Source organism: Sciurus carolinensis, chromosome 8, assembly GCF_902686445.1.
Source record: "Sciurus carolinensis chromosome 8, mSciCar1.2, whole genome shotgun sequence".
Taxonomy (NCBI): Eukaryota; Metazoa; Chordata; class Mammalia; order Rodentia; family Sciuridae; genus Sciurus; species Sciurus carolinensis.
The window spans coordinates 63,792,884-63,814,051 of NC_062220.1; the positions used below are offsets into that span (position 1 = coordinate 63,792,884).

The 21,168-nt window shown below is 38.1% G+C and overlaps 1 protein-coding gene across 2 annotated transcripts in view; it reads left to right on the forward strand.

Annotated features, from left to right (window-relative positions):
• The window catches only part of Gsap (gamma-secretase activating protein), a 97,438-nt gene that overhangs the window by 24,223 nt on the left and 52,047 nt on the right, over positions 1-21,168 (forward strand). For both annotated transcript variants that reach the window (XM_047560808.1, XM_047560807.1), the window contains exons 4-12: positions 1,727-1,796; positions 2,104-2,157; positions 7,868-7,956; positions 11,955-12,024; positions 13,150-13,199; positions 15,935-16,039; positions 16,287-16,346; positions 17,198-17,241; positions 18,369-18,454. In XM_047560808.1, coding sequence (XP_047416764.1) covers positions 1,727-1,796; positions 2,104-2,157; positions 7,868-7,956; positions 11,955-12,024; positions 13,150-13,199; positions 15,935-16,039; positions 16,287-16,346; positions 17,198-17,241; positions 18,369-18,454 — 628 coding nt within the window. The remainder of the gene's footprint in view (positions 1-1,726; positions 1,797-2,103; positions 2,158-7,867; positions 7,957-11,954; positions 12,025-13,149; positions 13,200-15,934; positions 16,040-16,286; positions 16,347-17,197; positions 17,242-18,368; positions 18,455-21,168) is intronic.

Sequence of the window (21,168 nt, forward strand, 5' to 3'; positions counted from 1 at the left end):
TATCCTACTTTATTCAATTCCATGAGCCACTATGTAGTTGTCTTTTTGCATAAGCTAGGTTAGGGAAGAGTTTTTGATGCTCATAATGGAAGAATTCAATACTTGCATACCTTTTGACCTACAAATTCTGCATTGAGGTATGATTCTACAGAAATACCTGTATGGGCTTACAAAGATGTATGAGAGGAAGTACATTGGATCATTATAATACCTGAAAGTGGGAGGTAAACTAAGTGGACATCAGTAAGTTCTTGGGACCTCAATATGACCATTAAAATGTTAAGAAGTCTATAAATGTACACTGGCACAGAAGGCTCTCCAAAATATTGTTACACACAAAAAAAGCACATTGTAAGGATAATACATTCCATTTACATTTTAAAAAACTTAAAGCTATGAAATGTAAGGGCATAATATGTTGAAAATACTTTTTAAAAATTGGGAAGGTTTAGGCTGGGGTTGTGGCTCAGTGGTAGAGCACTCACCTAGCAAATGTGAAGCACTGGGTTTGATTCTCAGCACCGCATATAAATAAATACAGGTCTATCATCAACTAAAACTATATTTAAAAAAAACTGGGAAGGCAAATTATAAACATGCTTCCTTTGGGATGGGAGTTGGGATTGACTAGTAAAATGCAAGAATTTAGTTGACTTGGTCGTGTTTGCATCTTTTAAACACTGAGACTATGTTCATGTGTTTTGTAGTTAAAAGGCTAAAACGTTAAAAACTATCTACATGATCTTTCTTTCTTATACATTAGAATCCCTTGGAGCAAGAATCAAAGAAATCCAGAATTTATCCCAGGAATTCGCTGCTTTCTTATTAACTCAGTTCATCTTTTGGGTTTCCTGACTTCTCCAGCATTTTTCACAATTTTTGGCTGTGCAGTCCAGTGTGCCGGTGCTTTTTCAGTCTACAAGTGCTAATTGCCTTCTAAATACTTCTGCTGTTCACTGCTTCTCTCAGCCTGTTCTCTCCTGAGGTCTAAGACTTCATTGTTCCCTTATCTTCTGGGTGAACTTTAAAAGAGTTTGCTAATGTACTGCAAGTGTCTCCAGTTCCTCAATCTGCATATCACATCCTCCTTCTGCATGACTGTTTTCATTTCCTTTAATGGAATCTTTTGATATTTTGAACAATTCAAACAGCAATAAGAAAAAGATTATAGACAATTTCTTTGCTAATTCTCTAAATATGAATTGTGCTTGTGACAATCCCTGAGAATAACTAATGATATATGGTCAGTTGTGTATTTGATAAAAACTTTACTTAATAATTATAATATTAACATTTGAGTACTTATTATGTGTGGTACACATTGTACTAAAGACTTCATTTGTTATTTCTCATGATCCTCCTAACAATCATATGAGATGGGTATTGTGATTCCTATGTTATTGATGGGGGGATAGATTGAATAATTTGTCCAAAGTGACACAGCTTGCAAGTGACAGTTACAATTTGAACATGAGTCTAGTTTGGCTCTAATGTCTGTGTTTGGTTATCTCATGGCTAAGTTTCAGTGCCAAATATGGTCTAAAATAGCAAACTTTTCTTTAAAAATAATGTAAAATGTCTCAGTATAGATAAACTAGTTCATTGAGTGTTCTTTAGTGAAATATTTAACCATAATACTTGACATAAAGCTCAGTGGGAATTTGTCATACTACTGTTATTTGATATAAAACTTCAAATTAAAAAGAGAAAACTTTTGTTTTAATAGCATTTGTATACCTTTGAGAAAGACTTGCAAGTTGTCAGTTGCTCCGTCAATAGTGAAAGAACGTTACTCGGTAAGTCAATCTCTCTTATTGCTACATATCAAGAACTAAACTACATCTTCTAACAGTTTTAAAGTATTGGATTTTAGAATATTTGATTATTCCATTACAATGACTTCTGGGAAAGAAGTGTTCTTGGGAAATTAATTTTGAAATTAAGAATCTGAAGGGTATACCTACAAAAAAAGAATCCTTTGCATTCTACCTTAATGTTCCACTGACAGATCCTTTAAACTGATTTACTTCAGATAAAAAATGGTAAACTTTAACAAGATACTACACAGATCAATTGCTAATGGGGTTTTTCTTTCTCCATCAGCTGCAAGTTTAGTTCAATCTACTGAAGAAGGTAGAAGGAATGAACTTCAACCAGGTAATGTAATTATGCTTCTCTGGATATATTGGTAGATGATTTATTGGACGCAGTCAAATGCCAAGCATCTTTAGAAAAACTTTGTCTTAGAATGAAAAGGCAGTGATCATTTAAGCATGAACAAGCTTTAAGACTAATTTTTCAAGTAAACATGAAAGTACAGAAAATAATTAAACAGTAAATAGCAAAAGTATTAAGATGATAATTAGCACTTGAAAGCTAGATACTGCAACAACAGTAGAACCCTATGGTCAGCAGCTGTCGAAACAGTTGGGAAAGTCACTAATATCATTTTAAAAATTTCTGATTGAATATTGACTCTTACCTAGCACATTGTGAATAGCCTACCAATACAAAATTAAAAAAAAAAAATCAATTCTCATTTGTCAAGGCCCACTGAGTACTTTATTAGCCATGTGACCCTCATCTTTTAAATTTAACATTTTGTGCCATTTGTCTGTCTATAACTCAACAGTATTGAGGAACAGTATTGAGAACCCCACAGAAACCAGGAAATATTTTCTCTTTTATGGGAGGCAGAAAAGAGTTTAAGAGCTATAGAGACTAGTTGTGTGGTGTAGATCCCCCAAGGGAGACTTTACAGGGGAAGTCACTACTCAGCTCTAGCATTTTGTTGTCATGTGGGGCTGTAAATCCAGTCGGGTCAGCTTTTCAATTTAAGAGGAGCCTAGATTTTTACATTTAAAAAATACAATATGTAAAAGTTGGCCCAAGTGTTTTTGAAATCCTGCCCAGGCAGTTACCACCACCTGTGGGCTGGACCAAGCGTGTGGACTACCACCTTTCAGTCTCTGGTCTAGTGGATCTCATTACAATCCCTTATTGTTGTGATCCCAGGTGCTTTCCATCTGTTCTATATATTTGGCATTTAAATTTCTTTTTTTGTTAGCTTAGTTCCACTTGGATGCATTCTCCTGTGTTTGAATCTGATTGAAAAACCCTTTATACCTGTTTTCCATATGAGGCCTGTGAAGAATCCTGGGCTTCTCATGACATATGCTCCCCGCCCAGAGGCTGCTTTGAGAGGCAAGAGCACCAGAGTTGAGTCTGGATGGGCCCTTCTTGGAGTGCTCAGCAGAAGAGTTTATGGCAGAGCTGGGTGCAGTAGCACACACCTGTAATCCCAGTGACTCGGCAGGATAATTGCTGGTTCAAAACCAGCCTCAGCAAGAAGTGAGGTGCTAAGCAACTCAGTGAGATTGTGTCTGTAAATAAAATGCAAATAGGACTGGGAATGTAGATCAGTGGTTCAGTGCCCCTGAGTTCAATTCCCAGTACCAAAAAAAAAAAGAACTTTATGGCAGGTGTTGGTGGACAGGAGCTTTCCCTGAAATCTCATTGTATTCTTCACCCTTTCCTCTCCCTTGCCATGATATACTGAGAACTCGCTTCTGTGCCATGCCTCCTGTAGGTAGTTCCCAGCACTCTCTGCTCCCCTTAGAATTGGATGCAAAGCTCACTTCAGAGGAGAAGAAACTGGACTAACTTAAGCAAAATGTGATCTAGAACATTGGTGTCCTGACCCCTAAAACCAGGATCTGGCATCCCCTTTGAGAAAGGAACGGCCTCTCTGCTTGGGTTTCTTGAGGTGGTGAGCCTGGGAATCTATATACAACCTTGGATTTGCTCCCTGTATCTCCCAGGTCTTCTCATTCCTTTTAGCCTTTGACATGTTTTTTTACTCTGGTAAACCAAGCTATAACAGTATTTTTTACTTTGTGTTTATCTATGCATGATTGTCATGCAGAACAATAATTATTAGTGACTATATATGCTATAAAACATACTTTCAGATCAAACTTAAAATTTTATTTGATAAAACAGCAAATTCTATACAGATATGCTTGCTCAGACTTTTAAGCTTGCACCTATAATTAGATTATCTGCCTATATCTTTAAAAATATTAGAATGAATATTGTTAGTTATTGTATTGGGTATCTCACAGCTTTACTTAGCTTACCTTTTATGCTGACCACTGGGGTGAGAACTTGACAGTGCCTTGCCTCAACTGCTCTGCCTACTTCTTACTTTCTGCCTGGGGCCTTGGGGAAAATTTTGTTATTATCTATACTTGTCAGCCAGGAAATATGGTTGGAAACGATACACAGTAGGGCAACTCATGATCAGTGGGGATCAAGGAACTAACTGGGGCTAAGTGTTCCCCATTTCCATCCCAAGAATGTGTAATTCTGAGGTGCCCCCCAAGCATACTCAGTTTGAAATGCCTCATAAATGTCATGGTGGAGAAGTGAGGTAGGAATTTGAATGAGTCAGAAGTTCAGCTGAGAGTTTGGGGCTGGAGATAGAAGTAATCAGTGTTCATCATGGGAAGGTTTCATTTTGTTAAATTTCAGAAATGATGTAACCACAAAGCATTATAGAGGCTGTTATGATGTTTTGTCCTTTGGATGGATATTTTGGAAAGACTTAATCTTTCCATAAATGACCTTGTAAGTCATTTGATTAAAATGTATATATATATGTATATATATATATATATATATATGGTTTGCTACAAGGTGTTGCTTAATAGTTACTTACAATGAGATTATTTTTTCCATTGCAAAAGAGACAAATTGTAACTTGTTTTTAGAGTTCTTCCATTCACATACTTTACAAGGCAATTTTTATCAATCGTGCTTCTCTCCTTGCTGTGACCATACAGAGATAATGTTTTATTTAGAAAATGACTTTTCCTAGGAAGCCAGGCTCAGGCTGTCCTCCACACTGTCCCCTGTGGAGTAGCATTTGCCACAGTGCTGACAGAGGACAGCAACTGGGGTGACCACGTGTTGGGGTCCCACTGACTCCTGGAGACCCTTGCCCCATGAGGGGCAGTGAAGTGCTCCAGATGCTTCAGAGTGTGGTTCAGTTCAGGAGCTGCACTAACCTGAGCTCTGCTGACTCTCCCAACCTGGTCACCATCTCTCAAGAGGCACCCTCTCCTGCATCAGACCAGGTTCTTCTGCCACCTTCCTCCCTCTCATGTTATGCCTGTTCTGGGCTTTCATCTTGCTGTGTCCCTGGAACATCCATATTCTGCCTGGCTACATGTTTCCCTTCTGTGATGCCCTCCCAGGCTCCACTGATATCTTGATTTCTCTACATTCTTAACATAAGTTTAGCACTTCATGGAATAGTAGGCTTTTTATGACTTAAAGTGATTATAGAAATAATCTGTTTCTGTAGTCTTTTATTTTAATAACAAGGTATTATGGCCTAGAAAAACTTGGCAATATGTTGAAAAGTATGTTACATTAGTGGCAAAGCCTCCAGAATTCTAATCCAGAATGCTTTCTGCTTCCCTGTGAAGCAGTGCTTCACTGCTCCTGAGGGAGATTCCTGTGTGCAAAGGTTTGCTCTTAAAATTATGCCAGTTATATTAATCAAATGTCTGGACTGCACTAAGGAAGGAGAAAATTAGTAGAGAAAAATACTTCTGTTCTTGAAGATTCTCCTATTTTGAAGATAAGAAAATTTAGTTGAGTATTTTATTTGAGCATAAATTCTAAAAGGGACAAATATGAGTTGATTATTTTTCCAGTGAAAAAGTTTCTTCAGTCTTCCACCCCAATTTTTTTCCCCAGTTGGAATATATGAACTTTTAGGGCAAGAGATAAGATAGTGACATGTCAGCTTGTCCTATTTAATAATTTAGTTACACACATTTAAAATATTGATAGGGAAATTTGCCCCCACCCCACTCTCCCCTTTCACAGGACATTTCTATTCTGCTTTTCTTTTTGTGAATATCTTTGACATCAGTGTCTTTCTCATTCATGGGACCATGTTTTGAATCATCAAGCACATTCCCAAGGCACCTCACTTTTGCCTCTGTCCCAATTATGGGGAATACAACCCTGTTGAAATGGTGTACACACCTGTCACTAGGATTTTTATCCTGAGCTACAAGTACTCTTTTGCCATACATTTGGTTTTTAGTCTACAGTTATAGATTTGTGATTCCACATAACTCACTTGTTCTCTTGGTCTTTCAAGTAACCTTTGAGACATGTTAATAGAACGATTCATCCTCATAATTGTTAGGTCAGATCCCAGAAGTTATTTTACATTCTTTACCCTTTTTTAATCAGCGCTATCATGTTACTTAAATATTGAAAATTGGTATTGATTTCTAGGCTACTGTACCATTCCTGAATGGAATTCCTGAACCCTATTACACCACAATAATATTGTACATTATTATTCGAAATAAAGTCTTTGAGAGAACACCTGATCTTTATTAGAGACTTAAGAACTCAAATACAAGGCAACACTTTGTTTTCTGAGGGTTAGTTATGGGGGAGGGGGACCTTTGACCTAAATTTGGATATCTGTGGTAAACCCCTTCCCGCCTGTGCCCTTGGACTTCCTCCTAATTGCTGTGTTTTATGACATTTCTCAGATGTGACACTGAGGCCCTGAGAGGGCCATTATCACTGAGGGAAACCCAGGCTGTCCTAGTGATAGGTGCTGTCAGCTATGAATATGTTTGTTCATCAGAAATAACTTTATGCTTTCATACACAATATTCACGATTGTGCTACAGAATTGGAGTGTCACTGGGTTGTGCTTATTTGAACTTAGAAGCCTAGGGGACCTGTGAAGCTATGTTAAAAATAGCTGAGGACAATCTCAAAAAAACCAAAAGCCGAATGTTTTCTCTGATATGCGATGCTAATTCACAATGAGGGTCTTGGCTAAGGAAGAATAGAGTTACTTAACAATAGGTGGAGGGGAGTGAAAGGAGGGGAGGGGGTATGGGGGTAGGAAGAAGGTGGAATGATCAGACATTATTACTTTATGTACATACGTAACTATACAACTGGTGGGATTCTATATCATGTATAACCAGAAGAATGAGAAATTATACCCCATTATATATGATGTATCAAAGTGTATTCTACTGTCATGTATAATTAATTAAAACAAAAATTTTTAAAAAATGACTGAGGCTGAGGGAACTTGTTCCTTTCTCTGTGCACATTGCTCTGTGATGTTTTCTCTGTTTCGAAGCCCCCTTCCTCCCCAGCCCCTACATGCTGGGAATCAAACCCAGGGCCTCACAAATGCTAGGCACTAAGCTACACCACCCCTGAAACCTACTTTGGGTTACAAAGGGTAAAAGTAAACTTTAAGAAAATTCCTTTTCTTTAAGGAATAGCTAATGCAGTAGGAAACACAGTTACATTTTCAAAATCCAGATGTACCTACATGCAAATCTTAGAATCACAATCATTTGGGGAGGGATGATGCTGTTAGAATCCTGTTTGTTAGGCACTGGCATTCGTTGCTGGTGAGGGTTCAAAGTAACTTCATCTTCTATCTCAGAAACCCCTGGTGTCTGCTGCTGTTTACAGGGATGGTCAAAGACTTCCCTTTTGACATTTACATTTTTTGAGCATCCTATGGTTCTCATAATAGAACGCAACTTCTTTACAATGTCGAGGGTGTAGAAGGCAGGTCCTTTGCCACACTGATTACTCTTTTGTGGTCCTGGAGTCACACATTATCCCTGAAGTGTGGAATTGGAGATAGAATTACAGTTTATTTCACCTCAAGGGACTTTGATAGTGGTAGAATTACTGTGTGGTGTAATAGGATTCAGGAATTCCTCTTCCTACTTGTTTTGGAAAAGATAATGTGATTTTCTAATGTTTACTTCTAAAAGCCTTCTTTTCTCTGTAGGATCAAAGTGCTTAACTTTGCTGGTTGAAATCCACCCTGTTAACAATGTGAAGGTTCTAAAAGCAGTGGATAGCTATATTTGGGTACAGGTAAGTAAGCTTGTTATTTATCACTTATCTCATTAAAAAAAGGTATGAAACCCAGTGGAAAAATATTTACAAGGTGCTTTCACATACATTATCACATTCAATCCTCAAAGCAATCTTGTAGATGGATACAGCTGGAAGCACCAGCTCTTCCTTTGCAAATGTGGAATTTAAGAACTCAAGTGTAGTTTCTCTGATTCTGCTACACCAGGACTTGTCTGATTGTAAGGGAATATTTTTACAAGATAAAACACTGGATATTAAAACACATTTATGGTAAGCATTAAACGTTTATTTGCCCAGTGCTGTGGTGCACGCCTGTAATCCCAGCAACTGGGAAACCTGAGGCAGGTAGATAGCAAGTTCAAGGCCTGCCTTAGCCTTTTAGATCCTTTCTCAAAATAAAAATAAACAGGGTTGGGAATGTAGTTCAGAGGTAGGGGGCCCCTAGATTAAATCCCTAGTAATTCTCACACACACACACACACACACACACACACACACACACACGGTAATCACATGGTCAATAGACTAATTATCTATGACTAAGTGACTTTATCAATTCCATGGATAGATACAGAAGCATTTGTGTATGATGTCAGGTGGATTACTGTCTTCTTTATTTGCAGATTCCATATTTGCGAATTCTTCTTGCTAAAATTGATTTGTAACTCAATATTAACAGTCAAGGCGCTTTCCCTGTCATTTGCAGATATGCTGAGTAATGAGAAAAATTTGAGTCACCTGAGGTGCACGTCCCCAGCTGAGGCTGAACAAGGAGAGCTTTGCCTTGTTTTGGTTCTCATGCTGTAATTAAGGGGGTGGCTTCACTATCTAGTGCCATGTTATTTTAATTTTTGTGCTTTCATTGGTGATTTCTCTGTTTTAAATGACCTCCCAGTGTATTGTTGGGAGTGTGCTATCTAGTGTTCCTAGGGGCAGGAAGGCTGTGATGTGCCTTTACAGAGAAAATATGTGTGTTGTTGAGGTAAGTTTCATTCTGGCATGAGTCGTAGTGCTCTTGACTCTGAGCTCGATGTTAGTGAAGCAACAATATATATATTATGTAAGGTATCTTTTAAACAGAAGTATGTAAAACCAGGTTATGTATTATCTGTTGACAAAAGTGTTATAAACAGAGGATCACAGTAACCTAGCCTTGTTTTCGCCCCGGGGAAGGTTAGTATACAGTAGACAGTGTTTTGGTGACTTTATGGAACATGGTTGTCATGGATAACAAGAATCAGCTGTGCATATAATGGACATGCTAGGGCTTAATTTCCCTGTGTATAATTTGATACTCTGCTACAGGTCAAAACATTCCTTTTGGTCTACCTGGGGTCCACTGGTGTCACATGAAGTACCTGCTTCTTCCTTCCCACCCCACCTCCACTCCCAGCCAGCAGCCAGCATGTGTTAGGGGAGGGGTTGGCTCCCCTCTGCCCTGGGTCCTCTGAGGTCAGCAGTCCTTCCTGTTGCTCCTAGATGGGGCCTGTCCTGGAGCTCCCAGGCTGTATTTCTCCTCCCCTGGAAAGTCTGTCATCAGTGCAGGGCTGCAGGGTACACTTCTCTTTTCTGGCTTGGTTTTGGGCTCCCTTAGCATCCTCACCCAGTGCAAATAATGGAGACATTATTGAAGGTTTGGGCAACTAAAGGGAATTAAAATGTGGAGAGTTTTGTAAACTTTGCAACATTATGAATAGATTAAAAGTCACTGAAAATTGTGTATGTTAAAGTGGTTAAAATTACAAATTCTATGTGAATTCAAAAAATTAAAACCATATGATACATGTCAGAATCTATAGGCCAAAAGGAAAAAAATCTCCACCCAAACCAAGTACAACCTGCACACATTCTGTGACCCCATGTCAGTTCCTAATCCTGCTCCCTGTTTCTCATGTCTAAGCCTCTAACGAGAGAAAACTCCTCCAAACCTCCATCAGTGGCTTATCTTCACCTTTTCCCTCTCTTCCTGCTCCCCAAATACAGTGATGCCATTCCACAGTCTACTGGGTTCTGACTCTCACTGGGAACTCTCTCCTTTTTCTCATCAAAACATCTGTGGTGTGATTTCCAGTAGTACATTTCCCTGTCTGCATGTGCAATCTTGGTTACCTTCTCAGAGGAACCTCAGCAGGAGTGTTGGGTGGTGCTTGTACCCCAGTCTGGTAACCTTTGAGAGTCTCAACCAACACAAGGTGCATCTTCCAGATAGTTCCAGTGGGTAAATACACAGCCTTCTACACAACTATACAACCTGCCTCCCAAAGACAAGTATCAGTTCTCAGTCTAGCTCTATACTTGTGAAGATAGATGTCTCCCTAAATATGTGAACACCTGTACAACTTCCTATTAGGATGCAAAAAAAAAAAAAAAAAAATCACTTTGAACACTTTTGTAGAGTTGTATTTGAAGTTTTTTTTTTTTTAACTTTCAGGCTTTGCTCTAAGGCTGCCTCATAGTAGGAACAAAAGCAACCATTACCTGAATGGGGTTTTTAAAATTACTTTCTTACTGGTCACCATGCAAAGACCAGGCAGAGAGTTAGAGGTTGACAATTATAACTCTTCAGCACTCATGCTTCTAAATTGGCAAATCCCTGCCACCTTGGTAGACCTAGGAGGTCAAACTGCCTCCTGTAGGAATATTTTCTTATTTTGAAGCACTGGGTACTTGCTCATTGTTATGCATGTGGTGCCAATTATCTCTGCTGTTCTTCAACCCCAGAACACAGCATGTCCTATTTGTGCACAATTTCACAATTATGAGTATTTAGCTCTATACTATTTTTGTAGCCAAACACCACATTTCTATTTATTTTTCAATTTGAGGTTATTGCCCTGAGGAATGGTATATACTTAATGTTTTGGTTTTCTTTTCTGAATGTCCTTTTTGTGTGTGCATGTGAATTGAACCCAGTGCCCTGAGTATACTAGGCAAGCATGTCACCACTGAGCTATATCCCCAATCCTTTGCTTTTTAGTTCTACAAGGGAATTTGGCTATAAGCACTTAAATAAATTGACCAGTTCCTATTTCTAACATTATAAAAAGTTAGGACACTAGGTAAGTGCATTTTATCAAAAATTTTCTTAAGTTTTAGTGAGATTGATGACTATAAAGTAGAAACATGAAAGGTTATGTCCTTTCATAAAGGTTTCAAGCCTTGGGAGCAGGAGAAAGAACAAAATTTACTAGTGGATCTTACCTAGTGAGCTGTCTTTCATGCTAGAAAATGAAATGGCTGATTTGTAGTCACCATTTTGATGATGAAAGAATTAAGTCACTGGAGTCATCCGATGAAGTTTCCCTCATTATCACAGATAATGGGGTCAGGTCTTGTGATGTCAGCTGCCTGCTTTGTCCTATGAGGGCCCTATGTAGACCACAAAGAAGGAATAGGGTGAAATAAGCCTTTTCTTCCCAGTGGAGATCATTTGTCTTTGAGGCTTGTAAATTGTCAACCACATGCCACATCATGACTCACTGAACTTTCTTGGAAAATCCCTAGTTGTGCTTTGTTTCTGGGGTGCGGGAATTTGGAAGTTGCAGTGGGGAGTATATTTACTTGACTCACAAATTATATACTAGGTTTAGTTGTACAACAAATAGACTGATCACTCTATTTTTATACGTGCAAAATAGAATGTACTATATAAATGTTTGCATTGCTTCTTCCAATTGGCTTCAGAATCAAATATTCCAAATAGGAAGTATAATCCCTAGAAGTAGCTCAAACTATTGCTTTATTGTTTAAATGAATGGTGATAGAGTTATGCTCAGGTCAACTTCCTCCTGGGAAAACTGAGGTCTTGAAAATATCCCTTCTTTCTGCTTACTTTGACTTGTGGGGTGTGTGTGTGTGTGTGTTTTCCCCCAAACTATTGTGTGACTTCCAGTCCCCTATATGGTATGTAGTAGTGCAGTGACTAAATGCAACTTCTGAAATATTTGTGCAACCAAGATAGATACTTATGATTTTGATTAATTTGCTTTTTACAGTTCCTCTACCCACATGTTGAAAGTCATTCTGTACCACAGGACCACCTGTTACTGATATCAGAAGAGAAATGTAAGTGTATCTTTAAGTGCTATGTGGGGGCATGTAAATGGCACATAATGAAGTGTGGACATGAGTGAATCTTCTAGATGTCTTTGCCATTGCTAAGGGTCCACTGATCTTTGTTCTATTTCAGACCTAGAATTCTCGTGGAAGAGCTTATCCTTTGCCACCCACCAGTTTCCCTGTCTTGGGAATGATGGGCTCCTTTATACGTAGATCTCCAATTTCATCATGTGGTGCAATGTGTGTAGAACAGTTGGGTAGGCTTCTTAGTCCATCCTTCTTAAGGATGTCTATCCCAGTGGATAACCTTAATATAAGGTGAAAGAAGTTTGAATGGAGAGAAGGGAAGGTTTTGGTTGCTAGAATTCCATGGCAGATCTGAGGACACATACCAATATGGCCAAATTTAAGTAAAAACAAATAAGATTATGTCAGAAGAGCAATGTCCTTTATGTGATGTTTTCAAATTTGGGAAGTGGGGAAGGACAAAACCCTATGGTGGAACTTGTCTAGTGAGCCATCTTTCTTTTATGACTGGAAGAATAGACTTGAGAACTTCGGTGTGTGTTTAGTTCCTGTATTCTCACTCAATGTCCTTTCTCATGTTTTTATAACTAGAACTGGCAGAAGGTGTGACTGAATCAAATTGTTATTGATAATAAGGGATCATATGGAAATTGACAAAGTATTGGGGTTTTGTTCTTGTGAAATTGACCCCAATAAAACTGCCTCTCCCAAATATCTTGTATGATGAGTTTTCTCTATATATTCATACAAACACAAGTTTGATATTTGGAAATTGAAGATAAACCCTGCTAAGGAGCCCTTCTTCACCCTATGAAGACTGATGGCATATGAGAGCAAACACTTGCTGAGGGAAGAGGGACAGAAAGACCACATGCCTCATGCTTTGGTGCTATTAAAGAGTGAAGTAAAAGTGGGTCTTCAAATAGACTATAATGAAAGGAGGAGAAAGGCAGGTTTTTGTGTTTGAGTCTATTGTGAGATTACAGTCTAATAATATTGTTTCACAGCAGTTGTTTAATTAGTTACTTTTGTAAAAATTTGTTCACAACAGAAAAATATACTGATGTTTTTGTTGAAATTTCAATTATCTTTTTTTTTTTAAAGATATTGAGCAATTTCATATCCAAGTCACCCAAGAAGATGGAAATAGAGTGGTAAAGATTTGAAATTCCTTTTTCTTCAGTTTTCTTCTACAAAGAACTATGTAGACTGTTAAAAATTAATGCTGTCAACATGTGGCATTTTCTTTATTTGAAGTTTTTAAAAATTTAAACTTGCTATTATAACATGTAGAACAAAGATATATGAGGAAATTAATTATCCCCTTTATCTCCACATCACCCATGTCAATCTGTCTCTTGGAGTAACTAATATTTTCTGTGGGGTCTTTGCACAGCTTTTGCTTTGCTCATGCAAACTTGTACAAGGTTAGACACACATTTACGGGGAATCAATTGTTCTTACCAAACTAAAATCATAATATGTACCTTTACCTGCTGCTTTTGTGTTTATTTTTTTACTTAATATATCAGGAGTAAATAGGTTACTAAATAGAAAAATAATTGTTTTTATAATTTTATGCATATTACACACATAACAAATGAAATCATAACATTTATGCTTGCAGTTTTCCTTTTTTGTTTCCTTTCCACATCTCCCTTTCTTCTTCACCTCTAACTTAGGTTCACAACCTGCTGTGTATCCTTTCATACTTACAAAATCTCCTAGCCCCACCCCAGCAAACCCAGGGTTGATTGTGATTCACTCCTTACCTCATTCAACTTTGTGGCGTTACCTTTAAGTTAGCTAGAAGAGCTCCAATTCATTCTATTTAGAAGCATGAACACAAAATAAAAAAAAGCATAATTTTTCAGTCATTCTACCATGGATGGATAATCACTTGATTGCCAGTTTTCATTTTTGTTTTTGCTTTAAAAATCATCAGAAACCTGGTGTGGTGGAACGTGCCTATAATCCCAGTGACTTGGGAGGTTGAGGAAGGAGGATCACAAATTTGTGGACAGCCTCTGGAGAGAGTTAAAAAAGATGGGGTCAGGAATAGGAAATGAATGTGAGGACTGGGTGCAGGAAGGGTGATGGGAAGGGCACTTATCAGTTGCCCAGAAAGGCTTTTACTGGCCAAGATGGCACAGCCTTAGCATTTCTTCACCCACATGTGCACTTCCAGGGCAACCCTGTCATTCTTAAAGGTTTCCATGATTGCTGCTTGCAGCAGAATGCAATTTCACATATTAACCACAGCCTCCTGCCTGATTGAGGTTATGGTATCATAACTAACTCCATTTTCACAAAGAAGATGGCAACTAAGACTCACGGAGGTGAGGTAACTGCAGAGGGACAGGGTGGAGATTTGAACCCAGGTATGCCAATCTCATGCCCATGTTTTTGTCAGTATATCCCTTCAGCTGAAAGGGTTCCAAAATCTGCCCCAACCTAACACATTTCCGAAAAATGGAAACAGGATGGGTACACAAGTTTAGAGAAGAACCTTTGTCAGGTGTCACTTTCCTGTGGACTAAATGTAATGGACCTGGCAAGCAAGAAATGGAGATCTACTAATATTTATGCCTTGTATTTCCCTCAGGTTCCAAATTAACATGAGCAAAGAGATTCCTTTTAGGATTAGAGGTTAGGCATGAATATAGACCATTCTGATGTTCCCCCCTTTTCTTCATTTCTTCTATCTTAACCTGTCTTCATTCTTTATTCATCTCTCAGTGTAGAGTATTTTTGCTTGGTAAGCATTTTGAAGAAAGTGAATTAAACCTAGAGTCTCCTGCTCACTAAACATGCACCCTACCACTGAAATGACACCCCCAGGCCCTGGAAAGTGAATTCTTGACTCCTTTTGAGTTATTTTGAAGTCAGCTGAGGTGTCAAAAGGGTACTGACAGGGTGCCAGATGTTGTGAGTCTGGGTCTTGCTGAACTAACTGTACTGCTTAATTTTACCTCTCTGGGTCTCAGGTTTCTCACCTGTGTAAATCAGAGGGTTGAATTAGATGATTTCTGGAATCTTCAGATTTTAAATTTCCATAGTTCTGACTTTGTTACTTAGTAAACAAATATTTTACACCAAACAGTTTGCCTTTGCACACCTTATTTTCCATCTTTTGAACAAGCATTCCTTGAATACTGTTACATGCTAGAAACACTCAAGACATGGAAAAATGAAAGTGCTGTACAAGAATGCAGGCTCGCTGGGGGAAGCTTATAGAATTAGTTAAGGTGTAACTGTAATAGATGCATGCCAAAGCACCAGAGCAATACTGAGGTGAGGAGCTTTGCCTTCATCTTGGGGAGGTGAGGGAAGGCTTTGTGCTGGAGGCAGTGCCAAAGTCAGGTCTTTAGGATGAGTAGTTGAGTATTGTTGAGAAATGGGCAATGCCATCATACTGGTTGTGGAAGACGTAGCAGCATGCCCAAAGTCAGTGGATGGTTTATGGCCAGACTGGGGTCATTGTAGAACTCCCTGTGTTCAGACCTGAATGTTTCTTTGGCATCACAACCTTTTCTTTGATGTTGAAACCTTCTAGTCTGCAGAGGTCTGACCAAGGGGCTTATGTCTGCAGCAGGATATTGTGAATCTTCTGTTAACACAGCTATCAATGTTTTGGTAGGTGTAGTCTTGCCTCCCCAAACCCTGGCCTGTCTATTAAACTAGGAACAAGAATAAAATAGTATATTTTAGAGTATTTGTGAGGGAACTATGCCTTAACTTTTCTGGAAAGCCTGTGTGTTTTGGGATGCAGGAGGTGCTAACAATAAAGTAGAAATATTTACATATATCACAGAGATGGAATATGCAAAATAATAATTCCAGGTATGTCCTTGTAAATAATATTTATAACATCTTTTTGCTTCTTTAGGTAATTAAAAATTCTGGCCATCTCCCAAGAGACAGAATAGCTGAGGATTTTGTTTGGGTTCAGTGGGATATGTCAGAGCAGAGATTATACTACATTGACCTGAAGGTAAAAACTGGCATATGGGCACTCATTTTTACAGAAACAATTTTATTTTGACATTATTATCACTGCAGTTTATTAATCACTACATTTTCATTGGTGGGAGCCGTCAGTAGAAGTTTTTAAAAATAATGAAAAGGTTTTGGTTACTACTACTGGATTGCTTTCTTTTCTCTCTCCTTCTTTCCCTCTTTTCCTATTGTTTTTTTTTTTTTTCTTTGTGGGGGGGATGTCATAATGTTTTCTCTTTTAGAAGTCAAGGAGTATCTTAAAGTGCCTCCAGTTTTATGCTGACCAGAGCTTTGCTTTAATGGTAAGTCCAGAATGATCAGCTGTAGGAAATTTTGTAACACCTTGCCTGCTTTTAAGAGTTGCTACTGTCCACAACATTCTAGCATTTTTGATGTAGGGTTAGTCACCTGCATGAGGAAGTAAAATAGTCTTGCCATCTCAAGCCTTCAACTCTATAACAAATACATGTTTAATATGGTTGAGAAGACCACAGGCGGGGAGTTCTCACTAAGTACCTCACATTATAGGAACAAGCATAAGAAAGGGACTCAGGAGAAGTTAACGGGTGTGATCTACCATAGATGACTCTAAGTGGTTGCAAGTGATTTGACCTCTAAAAGAACTTGTTTGGATTTGGAGATGAGGAAGAAAACCAATAAGAAAGTACAATAAGATGATTTAATTAGCAAATATCCAGCATTGCCCCCAGGAAAGGTACTGAAAGTGTTAGCCTTATAAGGTGTCCTCAATGTCTTTATCTGTGATGGATGGTACTTCCTCCTCCTCCTTGACTGTCTAGTACTAATTGGCTTCATGCCATCCCAGGAATTTCATTTACCCCTTCTGCCTTTTATTTTTCAAATTTTTTTTATTTTAGACTTAGCCATTCTCCTCATAAAGACCCCAGGCCTGCTTGCCTTACACGGTCATTCAAGTCTTGTAAAAGCCTGTCACTTTCAACTGGCCTATTGCACAACTCATTTATGATATTTGGATGTAAGGCAAAGTTTGCCAAGCCTTAGTTCTTTAGGAAATCAGTATACATCAAGCTTGTGGTTTCATGTAAATTACAGAATATTCCCAGTGACTTCCTATGCCATGCATTTGGCTGTCCTTACTTAGTGTCATTCTCTCGCTCTCTCTCTCACACAGTTTGAAACACCTTTGGACATATCATTAAGCAACTCAGGATTTAAGTAAGTTATTCATAAATTGTTATTTTTGTAGATTTTTTTGATATTCCTAATTCATGATACGCAGATAAAGGGAAAGTTTGATATTCTGTGTATCTTATTTTATATTCCTGTTCTCTGTAGGGACTATAAATGACACTGTCAAGCATAAGCATGGGATTTTACATGTAAAGTCAATTTGTGGATTTTCTTAGCCATTTATTGCTGTAGCACATCCCAATTTATGTTGATGTATGGAAGTACCCTTTTCCTCATGATTAAATAAAAAACTTTGTGGACTAGAGAGCTGCATTTAGAATCAAACATCAAAACCCATGTTACCTTAGAGAGCATCTAAAAGGTCCATCTACTCACTGTAGCTTGGCCGAGTCTATTGCTTTACTTTTCTGTTTTCCTTTTTATAAAAAAGGCAAGCTTTCGTTTTTATTCTGGAGTACTTTACATGTAGTAAAAACCTGAGCTGCTTTGGAAAAAACAAACATAAGGCCATCAGAGCACCGTAAAAATAAAAAGTCTTCCAAAATTAGAGTAATGATAATCCTGGCCTGTGATATATTTCACTAGCTTTATCTAATCATATAAATATTTAGTTGTGCTTATTCAGAAACATATGCTTCAGAGAATATCTCTAAATTTAAAAAAATTAAAAATTGAAGTTTTAAGGACTATTTCTCTTGCTCAGCCCACACTATTTATGTACCCTATATTTTTTAAATAAAATGCTGTTGTTTAGCATTTTATTTTATTTTATGTTTTTGGGTGCTGGGGCTCGAACCCAGGGCCTTGTGCTTACAAGGCAAGCACTCTACCGACTGAGCTATCTCCCCAGCCCCAGTTGTCCAGCATTTTAAAAAATTGCTTTTTAGTTGTAGATGGACATAATTCCTTTATTTTAATTATTTTTATGTGGTGCTGAGGATCAAACCCAGTGCCTCAAATGTGCTAGGCAAGCACTCTATCACTGAGCTACAACCCAGTCCTTGTCCAGCATTTTTTAATCAAAAAAAGTAATTTACTTAAATATCTCAGGGACATGTCTCTAATTCTATGGGCACATTACAGTGGTCACTCACATCACTTATGCGGGAATGTACTTTTTAATGCATTCAACTTTTCCTTTATCTTCTCAGGCTTGTCAACTTTGGATATGATTATCGTCAAGACCAAGAAAAATTGTGCAAATACCTGACTCTATGTGTTTTTACCAACCATACAGGTAGAACCACAGATGTATTTATCAACTTATTCCAGTATACTCAAGTTCTATCTAAAATTTAATTATCATTTAGCAATATGGATCCTGAAAATGAAATATAAAAGAACCACTTTATTATATCCTTATTATATATGTACCAAATTGCCTTCTCCACTGTAATTTTATTTATTTTTTGCTTTTAGTGCTAGAGTTTGAACTCAGGTCCTTATGCAGGCTAAGCACATGCACTACCAGTGAATGGCACCCCTAACCCCTCCAGTATAATTTTATACATGTGCTGTCTGTATGAAAAAAGCCACAGTTAACAGGATCAATGTTCTAATAGGCATCATTTGTGTTGTTTTGACAGAGGGGATGGGTTTATATTTAATCCACATTTTCTCACTTGCTTCATCTTTTAACAAATGGTGTGCAGAGATAGGGATGCCTGTTGTATCTTGTTTGCTGATATGTTTGGGTTCTAAACCCATTTTTTGACTTTAAAAGCCATACTGTCACTACTATTCTAACATTCAGAGCTCGACATAAAGTTATCAGGATAGAACATTCTGTTTCTTCATACCTGTTTATTGTAGGCAGAGAAAATGGAGAGGGAGAAAAGAATATGTAAAAATGAGAAGAGAGGAGTAGGATTGCATTCAGTGCCTCTGGTGAAAAAATGTTCATTAACCTCAAAAATCATCTAAATAATCAACTCTAAAACGGAAACCTTAATAGTCATTTTTAATAGTACAATTTTAGCAGACACTATTTCATTTGACTAGCACTTGGGTTAAAATCGTACTCCTTTCATAAATGTATAATTATATCAATGAAAATGAAAAAAAACATGGTCCTTTAAATTCAAATAGTGTACTATTCAAATATTAAGCCAGCATTAACTGAACACTTACTGTGTGCTTGGTTTTGAGGATATAGTGAGGAACAAAACTCAGTCTCTATTAGTATAGAGGTAACTTTTTGGTGTGGATTTTGGACGTGACCTAAGTGCACACATAGTATTTAAATAGAATCATAATAAACATTATGAATGAAAATTATAGGAAGCTATGAGAGCATATCTTTGGGGTTTAATAGAAGACACTGGTATCTTTATGTTCTAGTTTAATCCGTTTCTCTCTCCCTCCAAGTCATCCCATGCCATTCAGTCTTTGTTCTGAAATTGCCCTTTCTCACCATGTTCCTTCATATTCCACCCATTTTCTCCCTGTCCACCCCAGGTCTCCCTCAGGAACATGAGTCCCTTCATAAATCAGTCCTGGGGAGTTCAAGGAAGGACACGATAGTTCAGGTGAAGTTTCTGTGTGAACTGGGACCAGTGCAACTGACGTAGAGTGAGCAAGGGAGGTGGGCAGGGCCAGGTGGTGTGGGGCCTTGTAGGTCACAGAAGGACTTTAGATTTTAATCCCAAAGGTGTTTTCTTTTTTCTTATAACAATTTACTCTCAGAATGCTTAAGCACATCTGAGTACCTTTCTTTAACTAATCCTATCATTTGTAGTGTTCTCTTTTTCTTCCCATAAATAGGTACCATTTTCTTTTTGACTAAACCATTTAAAAGTAAATTGCAGACATCGTAACACTTTACTACTAAATAATTTAGCTTGTATCTCCTTAGGTTAAGGAAGCTCTTCTATATAACCTCTGTTTCATTGTCACTGAAAGAAATAAAAAAAATTATTTCATAGTCAGAATTTCCATAATTGTTTCAAAAATGTCAAATATGTATACGTGTATATGAGTATTTGTTATAAGGGGACACACACACACACACACACACACACACATACATACACATGTTTGTAACTTTTAAAGTCAGGATCTCAACAAGATTCATGTATTAGATCAGAACCAGTCTTTGTAGTCTCTTTAATGTACAATACTCCCCTTTGTCCCCTGCCCTGTCCCTTTTTTTATAACTTAGATATTTTTGAGGAGTCATTTTACCTTAAGGTAAATGTCCCACAATCTGGATTTGTCTAATGGTTTCTGTGTACAAGCCTTTCCCCGCACCCCCGCTCTCTCTGCATTTACTGTGAAGTGGAAGTTTGAGCCCAAAGGTGTGGTTAGATAGAGCTTAAGTGCTTTTGGTGAGAATGCTTTGTAGGTGGTGTCGTGAACCTCCCTTGCATCAGATCAGGAGACAGAATGCCAGGATGTCCTGTTGTCAGTGGTGCTAACTTGGGTCATTTGGTTAAGTGGTGACCACTGTCTCTCTTGTATGTTAAAAGACACATTTTAACCTCTAATTGCATTTGTGGGTGATCTTTGGCACCATGTGACTATCCTATCCCTGACAAACTTCATCTGGCGATTTTAGGGCCCATCGATGCTCCTTCCCAGCAGTGTTTCAATCAGTCAGTGGCATGATTAGATATGTCATGAGATCACTGTGGCTGCTGGGTGAAGAATGGACTGTAGGAGGCAAGAGAAGGGGGAGGTCAACAGTTAGGATGAGACTGTAGTGATGCGTTTTGAGATGATGGAGTCTGAATGATCATGGGCAGTCGCGGTGGAGGGAGCTGGATGAGTTTGAGGTGCATTTTGGCGAGGAAACTGAGAGGACTTGCTATAAATAGATGAAGAGGAATGTTTTTCAGGTTTCCGGCCTCAGCAAATGGGTGAACAGTGGTGTCGATTTCTGGGGTGTAGATGTTTGGGTGGGGCTTATAAAGGAAAATCATGAGTTTTCTTTTGGGCAGGTTAATTAGAAGC